This window comes from Electrophorus electricus, chromosome 22, assembly GCF_013358815.1.
Source record: "Electrophorus electricus isolate fEleEle1 chromosome 22, fEleEle1.pri, whole genome shotgun sequence".
Classification (NCBI taxonomy): domain Eukaryota; kingdom Metazoa; phylum Chordata; class Actinopteri; order Gymnotiformes; family Gymnotidae; genus Electrophorus; species Electrophorus electricus.
The window spans coordinates 10,852,525-10,865,480 of NC_049556.1; the positions used below are offsets into that span (position 1 = coordinate 10,852,525).

General features: G+C 51.4%; 1 protein-coding gene across 2 annotated transcripts in view; it reads right to left on the minus strand.

The window, feature by feature from the left end:
* Positions 1-12,956, minus strand: part of itga5 (integrin, alpha 5 (fibronectin receptor, alpha polypeptide)) — a 35,030-nt gene that overhangs the window by 2,665 nt on the left and 19,409 nt on the right. Inside the window, exons 16-29 of one of the 2 annotated variants that reach the window (XM_035521358.1) lie at positions 12,179-12,234; positions 11,449-11,606; positions 11,070-11,207; positions 8,790-8,857; positions 7,270-7,417; positions 6,932-7,024; positions 5,406-5,485; positions 5,183-5,263; positions 4,897-5,002; positions 4,478-4,636; positions 3,169-3,270; positions 1,262-1,375; positions 379-480; positions 86-208 (exon numbers count right to left, since the gene is read on the minus strand). In XM_035521358.1, coding sequence (XP_035377251.1) covers positions 86-208; positions 379-480; positions 1,262-1,375; positions 3,169-3,270; positions 4,478-4,636; positions 4,897-5,002; positions 5,183-5,263; positions 5,406-5,485; positions 6,932-7,024; positions 7,270-7,417; positions 8,790-8,857; positions 11,070-11,207; positions 11,449-11,606; positions 12,179-12,234 — 1,528 coding nt within the window. Of the gene's footprint in view, positions 1-85; positions 211-378; positions 481-1,261; positions 1,376-3,168; positions 3,271-4,477; positions 4,637-4,896; positions 5,003-5,182; positions 5,264-5,405; positions 5,486-6,931; positions 7,025-7,269; positions 7,418-8,789; positions 8,858-11,069; positions 11,208-11,448; positions 11,607-12,178; positions 12,235-12,956 lie in introns of those variants that run through there. The other variant, XM_035521359.1, reaches the window with a different exon arrangement.

A 12,956-nucleotide genomic window follows, 5' to 3' on the forward strand; every position in this document is an offset into this window, starting at 1 on the left:
AGATTAACAGGCAGGCACACAGGCATAATCCCGCGCCCTATTGCGGAAGTGTAAGGATGACATGGGTGCGGTGCCCTGGACTCACCTTGTACAGGATGTAGATGAGCAGAGACAGCAGTAAAAGTCCGGTCACTATGGCCAGGACAATGATCCACAAGGGCACATCGTAGTGGCTGTCTGGTTTATTCCACACCACATGGGTGACCACCTGAAGGGGTCCACACAGGAAAATCAGGGGCCCACGTACCCTCAAACATTCACACTGGCCCAAAACCACAGTGAGGTTCCTATTCGAGGAGCCTAAAAGCTAAAGACGCTAGGTGACAAAGACGTGTGACGAAGATGTGTGACGAAGATGACGGACACTGAAAAAGTTACCTTTTTTGCTCCGGTTGGATTCTCCTTGGGCAAAATAGTGTAAGGCATCTTTTCCACTTTGTAGCTAGACAAGCACTCCAGAATAAAATTCTTATACATCTTCTGCAGAGAAATATAGAGAGAAATTAGAAAAATGTTGGGAATATCAGTGAGCAAATCCATAGTACTAAATAGGAAGGGCTGAAGGAAAACGGTTGCGATTCCACTAATGAACAGCAGGTGGTGACATTCGTTCATTTTGGTCATGTGTCTGTCTGGCCTCGGTCCTTGCACACGCGCAGGGACATTCCAATCCTATGAGAACTCAAACTGCCAGCTAATGAATTTTCAATGCACTCACACACAGGCCCAGTATTGGCTCAGCCTGCAGAGAGCATGTACAGTCTTTCCCACAAGAGCTCCTGTTTTGAGATATCGTCTGTCTGACTTACACATACACGCTCCTGAGTCTCCAGTTCCTGAGTGGGGCCTGAGTTTTCCTTCACACACACACGCACACATCTCATGTTCCTAAGTTGTGCCTTTAAAGTTCCCTCCATACTCGCAGACTGAATAAACCCCAGAAGATGGTCTCGAGTCTGATCTCCCTACGGTCAGACAAACAAAACCCCATAATCTGAGATCTTGGAGGTCTGAGACATGGCCCTGGGTCTGATGAATGGTACTGGCACTGGGACTGCCCCCATGTACAGCGCGTGTGGCCAGCACTCATGGTGAACATTTACATTTATATTTTACGCCATTTAGCTGACGCTTTTATCCAAAGCAACGTACAACTGGAGCAATCGAGGGTTAATGGCCTTGCTCAAGGCACCGTAACCACTGAGCTACCAGCGCCCGTCTCGCAACGTCTCGCAACATCTCGCGACGTCTCGCAACTTACTGTCATGAACATCTCAGCCCAGATGCGCGATCGCACGTGCAGGATGGCACTGGTCCCCTTCTTCAGCAGACCCACGTCGCACTGCAGAGTCCAGCACTCGACACTGGAGCAGGACTGTCACCGAGGCACAGGGACAAGGGCAGTTGAGACACACACATTCAGGGTATGTCAGTCAATGTTAAACGCTCCCCCCCCCAAACCAAATGTGTCCAGTGCGTTCCAAACAGAGCTCAGAGCTAACTAACTCTGTGTTTCTTTTCTCTGCCGAGAGGTACAACTCCACCCCGAAGGAGAGTTCCTGTTCGTCTGTCCTTCAGACCAGCTGGACCACCACGGACTCTCCAGCTGTATCTGATTGGCTCGTCTGCATGTCCGTCAGACCAGCCGGACCACCACGAACCCTCCGGCTGTATCTGATTGGCTCGTGTTTCTCCTACTTCTGGGTGTTGCCTTTGTGGACCAATTGCTGAACTATTCACTACACTCTTTGTATCAAAGAGACAGTAAGAGCAAGTGCGTAAAATACAACTTCCTCCTTCCAGAAGTCAGGCCCTCACGTTGAGCTCACTCCGAGCATGACTACCTGACGGCCCAGCGAGTCAAGTGCGCTACCACTCGTCGGTTCAAACCTTCAGACCAGCGGCATCAGCGGAGGCCATGAACAGCGACAAAAGCCCCAGCGCTGGGCCGCCTGCACAAGGGCTGCTTCCAATTAACCCCAGTCCCAGAAAAACCCTGCCAGCAGTCGCAGTTGGCCCGAGAGCACACGCACTTCCTGCTGCCACTCCAGGCCTTTACGAGACCACCCGATCTGCCGGACACCCATGAGGAGAAGTCGTTTGTTTACGGCAGTGGGGAGACAGTTCAGATAGCGGTGATTTTATCAGGGGGGGTTCTGTGGAGAGCCAGTTGTCCTTCAGGGTGATTTAAGGATCCACAGAAGGAAGAAGAAAGAAGTAGACCGTTTCCTCCCGACACGTCTGATTGGCCGCCTCAGGCACGGAGGAGCTGGCTGGATCATAGCACTCATAAACGACTTCGCCTGCATGTCCCCTCTTATTCAGCGAAGCTAAAAAGACAGACATCCAGAACAGGGCCTTATTCTTGCGAGGGATTTGCTTGGAGCCTCCGCCACTGTCTAAACACACAAGCGTGGAACGGGGAAGAGGGAAACTTTTACAGACTCAAGGTCACGTACTACATTCGACCCGCAAACCATCATCTGAAACGAGCTGTAGGTTTGCAGTTGTGATGCATTCAGCCGTCCTGTAAACCCACCCAAGGATCATAATCTGACGTTGGGCAAGTTTGTCAGGAACCCTACTCATCACCTTAGCCCAGCTGGTGCACGCCAAACGCGAGATTTATCCCATGTGCATGCGTGCAGCGAGCTCGTACTCGTCTCCGCCTCTTACTGACAGCTCTCCTAGACTCCCACCAAAAAAAAAACAAAAAAAAACCCATGACAGTCTGAGAAACAAACCACCCTTGAGAAACTAAAGGTCATGGGGTGGAACTCAGGGATGACGGACGAGGGCGATCGACTGCAGCGGCCCGCAAGACAACGGCCTCCGTTTGCTGCCTGACGACGAAGGCTGACTGCAGCAGACGCGAGGGGAGGCGTTCTGGGCGACCCGACGCTACTGAAGGTAATGAGGTTACTTGCGTACCTCCAGAAGCCCTTTCAAGTAGGACAGTCAGCCAGAACAGATCCTTAACCCCACAAGCCCCGACTCGGTTCATTACATTGCTTAATGGCCCGGGCTTAGTCCTCTGGGTTCACCCAAAGGTGGGTAGTCATGGGAATGGCGCTTTGGGAGGCTCCCTCACAGGTTCCTCATCATCAGTGGGCCGGTCAGCGGAGAAAGACAAGGCTGGAGGGGCGTGACCAGTGCTCAAGGGCTCACCAGGTTGTTCAGCTGGGTCTGCTCCCCTCTCTGCGTTTCCCGCTTCTCAATGTGGTGGCTCTGGTTTGGGACTGACGGCCGCGCCGTAGACGACTGCTGGAGCTGAGAGGCGACAAGAAGCCGGAGAGAGCGAAAGCGAGAGAGAAAAAGAGGAAGTTAAAAAAGAGAAAGGACTTCGAGCAGAATATCACCACCCATTTGGACCTCGCAAACGCTGACCTCATTGTTGAATGTGAACCACCCTCTGACTCAGCAAGATCAGTTCGCTCTGAGAGGTTCACACACGGGTGTGTTAGCAGAAGTCATCCAAACTTCACCAAAATTTTCCCCACCGGGCAAAGATCAGACCGCACGGTCCTCACAGCCAAACACCCAAACACGGACTTGGTAACAGAGCAACAGTGTGCGAGTGGCGTGAGACGAGGCGGAGAGAGACACAGCCATGGCAGGAAAGAAACTGTGCGGGGCCCTCTGAGGTGAGCAGTGACCCATCAAAGGGAGCAAAGCCAATGGGACGGAGAATCTGGGAGGGCTTCGGCGAATCCGATAGTTTGTGTTTATACGTGTACGGAAGTGGGATATGAAGCAGATGACTGATGAACCGTGCGGGAGAGCAGCAGAAGGGTCAGCGCGTTTGGAAGGGCCGCGAGTTGACCGAAGTGCGGGTCGGCCGTCACCGGGCGGGGTTGGGGGTCATATTCGTGCGCTCTTATAAGCCACGGGCGTATTTCTGAATCTGAGGGGTTTGTGCGTGGATGTGCAAGCACGCACGCATGTGTGATTGTGTCTCGATGAGAGAGAGCATGAAAAAAACTGAGGGTTTCTCTGAAGTGTGTGTGTGTGTGTGTGTGTGTGTGTGTGTGTGTGTGTTTACTGTACGTCTGTGTACATGTGGGTGGACTGGGTTGGGTCGGAGTGAAGATGTCCTGCAGGTTTTAATTCACTTAGTCATTAACAGGCTCTTCCCTCTCAAAGTGTCTCTGAAATATGCCAGAACCCATCTGCACGCTCCTCAGATAACCCTGGGTATGTGTGTGTGTGTGTGTGTGTGTGTGTGTATATGTGTGTGTGTGTGTGTGTGTGTGTGTGTGTGTGTGTGTGTGTGTGTGTGTATATGTGTGTGTGTGTGTGTGCACGCACTTGTATATTCCCACCCACGTCAGCAACACCGCAGGCTCCTCATCGAAAACACAGCATAACAGGGGCCCGGCCCAGCACAGCTTGCAACTAAAACCACCACCCTGCACATTACCAGCTCCATGGTTTAGTCTGGGCAACCCACACTAACGCCTCACGCCGTGGGCCTTACCTTCAGGCCCATGGGGTTGACCACGCTGTGCGTGGTGCAGTTGACCGGCCCCTCCGTGGTCACCTCCAGCAGGTACATCAGCTTCTGGCCCTGGACCCCCATAGGACACTGCAGCTGGAGAAGCGTGTGACTGATGTGGCTCGGACCATTGTTCACCAGCTGTGGGGGGGGGGGGGGGGTCACCGTGATTACACGTTTCATGATTACATGCATACAAGGCGACAGCCGTCGCACGTCTGTCCTGCCCCGCAATTATAGAAACAGCAGTGAAAAGACAAAAAAAATGTCTTGTGCTTTTTCAGTATAGTGAAGCTCGTGAGGTCGGTCTCCATGGAAACCTCTTGACTCATCTGGGCAGCTGCGGACAGAGGAATCTGCAGACCACCCCAGCCAGCGTGCCCCCTGCCCTGAGGTCATACCTCGTAGATGTGCTCCACAGGAGGCCCCACTTCCTGCTCCATGGCCACGTTCTTGGAAGTCTTCCAGTTCGGAGGTGGGAAGAAGACCTTATCTGGTCGGGACACACTAGGAGCGAGAGACGGGTGGGCAGAGAGAGAGAGAGAGAGAGAGAGAGAGAGAGAGAGAGGGAGAGAGAGAGTGAGTGAGTGAGACAAGGGCAGTGTGCTCTTCCCAAGGAAAGCACCGGCAAGCACGCCAGGACCCAGGAGGACCAGAAAGACAGCAGCCCAGCGAGTGTGGACTCACCCCTGTAAAATGACATCCGCTTTGACCACCACTTCCAGTTTGTAGGGGACAACTTCACTCTGGGAGTTATTCTCATTTTTACTACACACGGGCAGAAAGAGAGGAACACAAAGCACATCAGCGCTTGCATGTGGAATACTGAACATGGGTGGGGGTGCAGAAAATAGAATAGTGTGCATGTGCTGGTGCGCGTCTGTGTGTGCGGGGACGTGGGTGTTCATACCTGCGAATCTGCAGGTCAAACTGCACCACCTTGCCCGAGTCCCTCAGGCGTGGCACTGTGAAACGCAGCCCCGCCCACAGCTGGGAGACAAAGAAAAGTGTCAACACGTTCTTCACACCACGATCTGGCACCAAGAGTGCATCAGGGCTAAACCCTGCTCACAGACACCCTGCGAGTGGACCAGGGGACCTATGCACTGACCATAGGTCAGCGGGGTATGCGCTCACCCTCTGGAGCCCGAGATCACCTCTGTCACGGCACTGACTTCACACCTGTGGTTTGCTCTTCACTGTTCCAGCCAAGCCACATTCACATTCACGCAAATTTTAAATCATGGCCAAAAGAAAGGGTTCTGGTTCTCTCATCTCTACACCGGATGCCTGTACGCTCAGGCAATCCACTGCGAAGAGTCAGACTACCGCTGTCCTGGACCTCTTAAGTGCTAACGATGAAATCGCGTGGAAGACAAGCATTGGGATCGTTCTCTGTCCTGGCTCCTGGGTTGTGGAACGTACTTCCGCTTGCTGTCCGGACAGCAGAGTCAATTGCAGTCTTCAAACGCAGACTGAAGACCCGTCTATTTGTGGAATATTTAAAGGACCACTGACCCTGCTCCTGTGTTGACTAACTAAAACTCTAGTACTTATTGTAGGGTATTGTTTATTACACTGATGTTGACCAACTCTAGTACTTATTGTAGGGTATTGTTTATTACACTGATGTTGACCAACTCTAGTACTTATTGTAGGGTATTGTTTATTACACTGATGTTGACCAACTCTAGTACTTATTGTAGAGTATTGTTGCTTGCACTAATGTTGACTAACAAACTCTAGTACTTATTGTTTATTGCACTGATTGTTGTCTGAGATGTGTTTTGTACTTCTAGTCATCAGCAGTGATCCCTGTATTTCTACAGTATTCTAGTTCATTGGTATCTTGGTCTCTAACCTACTGTACTGTACTAGGATGTATTCTGTGAGTAAATGACAAAGCACTGGAAGTCACTCTGGATAAGAGCATCTGCTAAATGCCATAAATGTAAATGTACATGTAAACAAATCAGTTAAGATTTCAGTTACGATTACCAGACTACCAGACCTAAACAGCACAGAGCTGAACCGTCATGATATCCAACCAAACAGCAAAAGCACCTGGGGGGGGTGGTCTAGTGTTTGCACAGTTACCCTATTCATAGGCTTCCTGCCCACTTCTATTAAAAAAGCCACAGTGGTCTCCTCCTCTACAGGGAACCATTAGGGAAACTCCAAGCCATAAGAGAGCAGAGCCAAAATGGCTGTCACTTCCTGCTTTCCTGATTGCATTGCGCAAGCACTGGCTTCGTGTTGCCAAGTCTGTCCTGCAACGCAAATGATTACACCCAATGGGACGCAGGCTCCCAGAGTATGTGCCAGACAGAGAAAAGGTTTACTGGCAAGAGGAAAGTTTCAAGATCGCTCATCAAGCAGACGTAACCAACACACGCAGCCGTAGGCTAAAGAGAGAGACTCCTAGGCAGGGCTTACGTTGGTGCCAGACTTCATGGGGTTTCCCAGGTCACAACTGAGGTAGCGGGTTTGGTTCTCTGTCTCATAGCTGCAGGTGAGCTGAGTCAGACTCTGGAGAAAAACAAGCATCAGACAGTGAGCAGCAGTCAGGATTTTACACTTATTTTCTTCTTCATTTCATTTTTGAGTGCGCATATGCCGCCCTGAATATGTTATATCTTGCTATTCAAGCGTTCATAGAAAGGCCAGGCAACTACGAAGAAACGATGCAGGCAGAACCAGGCAGGGTTAAAGGTCGTGTCTGGCTTGCAGATGTGAACAGGGGAGCCCTGCGTGGACACGTCCCCACCACTCACCTCGTTTTTGCGGGCGATCCCGCTGTAGTCCGCCTCCGGGGGCAGCACCACGTACAGCTCGGCCTCGTAGGCCCCGCCCCCGTCGTTGCGCGCATTGAAGGTCAGGGTCAACGAGTTGTCGTCGCCCATGTACACTTCCTTCCTGTCCCTGCGGAAAGCAGAAAAACTGAAACAGTGGCTAACTTATGGTTAAATATCAATTCTGTGTGTGTGTGTGTGTGTGTGTGTGTGTGTGTGTGTGTGTGAGAGAGAGAGAGAGAGAGAGAGAGAGTATTAAAAATATCAAGGAGTGAGCATGAAGATAGCAAACTGCAAGCAGCTACACCGGGAGTCAAAAACTTCATGCTAAGGACTGACGACGACGATGCTTCCAGCATGTTCTTTGCTGAACACACAGAGAACAGACGAGAGACACAGCAGTCGCCCCAAACCTTCCTCTTTAAAAAAAAAGAAAAAGAAAAAAAATCTTTCCAATGGAGCAGTAAAATCTAACAGGCGGTGGAGCAGAGAGTGAGGTTGTAAAACACCGCCTCCTGTGTGTCCAAGTCCCTCCCCTCCACACACACACACACACACACACTTTCCTTTCCTGCTTTCCCTGCACAGCTCCGAACACAATGAGAAATTCCATACGATGCAGGCGCTTCCAATTACCAGCCAACTTGGCAAACGCGATACGGTGCGACGTTCAGCCGTCGCCGCAGGACTGAGGCGCTGCGCCGTGAAGGCGCTCACGCTCAGCGCGCCAAGCGGGGTTACACGCCAGGGTCGCACTTATCCCACAGCCCGAGGAAAGGGCGCGGCGCGGCAGGGCAGGGCAGGTATGATCGATTTGGAGCGTCAGAGTTTACAGGCCTGGGTAGGTGTTAGGCGCAGTGCTAACAGACCCGTTCTCCAGCAGCGTCCCACAGGCGGGCCCCGGCGTCCGCCCGCCCCCTGTTGGAGCAGCTCTGCTCAGATTTATGGAATGCCAAATTTCCGAACTTTGAGGAATGATACGGGGAAGCGAATGGCTCTGTAAGCTCTGCTAACAAAAAGAAATGCCATCTGTTTGGAAAGGAAGGAAAATGTGTGTGTAAAAGAGAGGGCGGGGAGGCGTGCTGCTATGGTTACAAGAAGTCGTGCTTCTGAAACCAGAGTTGTGCTGGATGTTCGATCTGGAGTGGAAGGGGAGAGAGAACCAGACTCTTTCATCTGAGTGTGTGTGTGTGTGTGTGTGTGTTTCCCCCCACATGGCATAATTGCCCCTTCCACACACCTGTAGCTCAGCTCTCCTTCCTGTTTTTACTGTGCGTTTTACTGTGTGCGCACACACGTGTGTTTTGCTCACTAATCACACCTGGGAACACTTTCACCATCAAAAAAGTGAGTGATTCATCCGAAATATTTTTCTAACTAAACAGTAGCGGGAGTAGGCCTATTCTCCTCGTGCCAGAGACTGCTCAAGCTGGCTTCCCTGACCGTGGTGCGTACAGCAGGATGACTATTCCTCAGTGTGCGTGTGCGGGACGTCACCTTACCCGTGCACCGAGAGTTTCAGGTCAGGGACACAGATGTTGTCCTCTCCACAGTCCAGCAAGATCTGGGCCTGGAATACAAGTGAGACACTGTGTAAGGGGAATAAAATGGACTCTAATTAAAATATTCACACAGCACAGCTTTTGGGGGAAATCCAGGCCATGTCATTAATCCAGAGAGTGATTTAAGAAAGAGATAAAAGGGGATTTTTTACACATGTCATGACTGTTCTAGTGTGAAAATACCTGGTGACTCACACACCCCCTCATAAACAGTCTGCTGCCATTTCAACAACTAGATGCAAAATGAAAGTGATATGCATCCAATGCAAACCTTACTCTGTGTGTGTGTCTGTAAGGAAGACGTGTACATGTCTGTCTGGTCTGTACCTTGAAGGTCACAAGGCTACAGAACCCTTAACCAAAATCCACACCAGATGAGGCCCATAACCCACATTAAAGCCGGCCGCCATGAACCACACGCTGGGCGCGTGCTCTACCACCCATCTCCTCCCGAGCACACACACGCATACGCGCGCCTGTAGAGAATCGCGAGGACCTCAGCGAGCATGATGAGGGTGGAAAGCCCTGGCACGGCTAATTGCTTCCGCATGAAGCGGCGATCCTGACGTGCACGGGGATGAATGTAGGGACAAGAAATAGAAGAAGCAGATTAGAAAGAGAGCAGCACCCTGCCTGTAATCAGGCCTGGCTGGGTTCTAATTAAGGCTGCAGAGGAGGCCGTCCGCCATACGACTCGCTGAAGCCACGTGCTGGCCTCCCGTCTTGCCCCTCCCCCAGGGCTGGTAAATATATTTATCCAAAAAAGACAGTAAATATCCAAAATAATCCGGAAGCAGTGTCACTTGGTCAGTTCTAGCATCGCACGCACCAAACTGTGCAATAAAAAAAAAAACAACAAAAAAACATCGAGCCAACGGCATTTGGGAATGAAGAGCAAAAACGGTCTTTTACTTCTGGTGGTGTTTCAGCTCTTTCAGCTACGCACAAAGCATAACCAGGGCACATGTGGGGTCACAGGTCAATGCAAAGGTCACTGCTTCCTGGCAACAAACACGGTCGGAATGCCGATAAACAATTTTTTTTACTCAGCACAAAGCACATTTTTTTACTCAGCACAAAGTCTGCATGTGCGGATTGGAATATTTTGCAGGCTCTGGGGAGGCCGTGTGTTCGGAACAGCAGTTCGTGAACGCGGAACTCCACCATGGCCCATGGCAACATGTGGAGAAAATTAGCAGCAAGAAAAATGTTACTGAGAAGCGTTGGTGATCTCTCACTCTTACAGTGCAGGGAAGGATGGTCAGTGGAACTGACACACACACACACACACACACACACACACACACACACACACACTCACACACACTCACACACACTCACACACACTCACACACACACACACACACACACACACACACACACACACACACACACACACACACACACACACAGGCTTGAGGTATGTTCTATGGCTGAACTCCCTTTATATTCATTTAGGACAGAAGGCGTATTGTGCTTGTTTATTGCACAGAGCAGTGTCACATCTCACTTAAGAACCGGAATTCGCTCTACTATCAGACACGGACTTTCACGGACAAAAGCTACAGGAGTTTAGATCACAAATCCAGTACAACGGCAAACACAGAACCACCTCCACCTTTCAGGAAAATCAGTAAACCATGGAGTCAGTAATGTGCTGATGAAAGTAAAGAAGGGAACTCGCACTCTCTAGAAGGGACCTTGTGCTCTAGGAGCTCAGAGTAAAATCCTCCCCACCCTCCATATGGTGTACAGTCACATGTCGAACACAAACAAAGCTTCATCTTACAGTGGGGCTGCTTTCACGACCGTAGGAAAACTGGCACAGTGCAAACAAACTCTAACCAGACGCCACATGGTCTGGAAGCGCTCCACCCAGAAAACAGGAAGGCACGCACCACCCCACCCCCCACACCAACGGCGAGCTGCACAAAACGCGGCCCCGGGCCGGCCCGGTTTGCCACTCCTGGCGGGACAACGCAAATCTTTCCCTGGAGTCCATGCCTTGGATTTTTCACCCCTATTTCACACCACTTTCCAGACCCTTGGAGCAGTTCCCAGACGTATGTTTTGAAAACGTGGAAGACGGGCTGACTACAGTCGAGAGTGGGGGAGGGGGCGGGGTTTAGAGGGGGGGGGGGGTTCAGTCGAGATCCCAGCAACGCGAGGGCCTCCGTTATGCCCATTACGGATCCGGAACTGGTGCGGGTCGGGCCGTACCTTCTGCTCGATGACCTGGGCAGTCTGGTAGTTGAGGATGGGTTGGAGACCGTGCTGGTCAGCGGCAGCCTCCGGGTCCAGACTGAAGTTGAGAGCGATGAAGATGGACGAGAGCTTGTCCCGGAACTCCTTCTCGTCCTTCCGGCCCAGCCAGAGAAGAATCAGAACCGGAACCAGAGACAGCGGGAGTTTGGAGGTTAGTTCATAAAGAAAAGGGATCTGATAGACTTAATTCAAGGTCTTTCTGATGTTTAATTAATCAGACTGTTCCACAGAGGGAAAACACCAGTTCTCTCACTTATCTTAAGAAGTACTTTATCTTACGCCAAGATGCTAAGAACGTGGCTAACGTGTTTTCTTCTCAGCGCAAGAGACTCACCCTGAGGTAGATCTTGGTCTCGTGGCAGAGTTTGCCATCAGTGGGCACGTGGAGTTTCCGCTGGAGACTAGCCTGCTGGGTGTCCAGAAAGAGCGCCCGCCGAACTGCTCCTTTCTGTTTCTGCTTCAGTCTGTCCAACTGCACCTCAACATTAAATGCTAGGGCACACACACACACACACACACACACACACACACACACACACACACGCACGCGCACACCATTAAAGGACTGAACATGGGAACACACAGCTCATCGCTGTCAGGGACACTCCAAAAGGATGTCAGGTGCGGGACCTTCAGAACGGGACTGTATGCGTCACGGGGTTGCCCCCCTCGAAGCGGGACGTGTGGCAGAGTTGGGTACCACAGCTAGCCCAGACTAGCTAGCCGGACAGTACGTTGCATCATCTACAACGTATCTATTACACTCGTATTATCTGTGCTGTCTGAACGTTCTCACCATTTTTCTTTTTTCTTTTTGATGGATTCAGCATGTTGGAAGTTTTTTTGTTGTTTTTTTCTTGGAGAGCGCTTGTTTATTTGTGTTTTACTTTCTACGTTTGATGTGGCCAAACAAAAACCCACCACCACCACCACCACCACCACCAGGAGACAGTGAAACATCGTTTAAGGGGGGCCAGGCAGGGACTCATCTCGCTGCACAGTGACCCTTCGCATAGCTCTGCTGTATGGGCTTAATGGGGCGCAGATGTGACCTGCTGGCTCACCTAGTTTCTCTGGAAGGTGTTTCCCATTGGCCGAAAAGCAGAAGCTCAGGTTGACACTGGGGGAAGAGGAAAAGAGACAGATGATGAGTGAAGTGTGTGTCAGTGCATGTCAACACACACACACACACACACACACAGGAGCGTATCGGAGTATCTGATCAGAGTAATGGCCACTGAGCACCACCCTGGTCCAGACGAGGTAGCGACAAGGTCGTTAAAGGACATCTCTCTGTGCGGGAACTAAGTGACCCGAGACGGGATGGCCGTTAGGCATCGCTAAAGCCAGACGGTGGGAGGCCTGACGGGAGCAACGCAAAAACAGTGAAAGAGGAAGAGCGAAAAAGAGGGGACATAGGAGAAGAAACAAACAAAACCACAGATGAGGGGAAAAGTACAAAATAAACGTGGCCCAAAAGCAGAGGGAGAAGTGGAGAGAACAGGCGAAAAGACCCAGAACAATCCAGACTGCGCTTGACCCGTGCTGTGGTAAACGCCGTGCACTCCCATGTGTGCTCCCAAGCTTGTGTGTGCTTTGGGTCGCGTGTGTGCAGCTCCGTGCGTCCTGATGTTTCCCAGCTGTGTTCCACCGCTAAACAATATCTCATTCAAAAGGACTGCCAGGCCTCCGCACCCCCTCGCTACTCTCGCCACGCTCCGCCCCCATCAGTCGCCAGGCAACGAGCTGTAATCAAGACATGCATATACACGGCCTCCCCTGCGCAGATCGCACAGCGGGAGGGAGAGGGGCCGGACACAGATCCTGGTGTGGCCCTGGCCT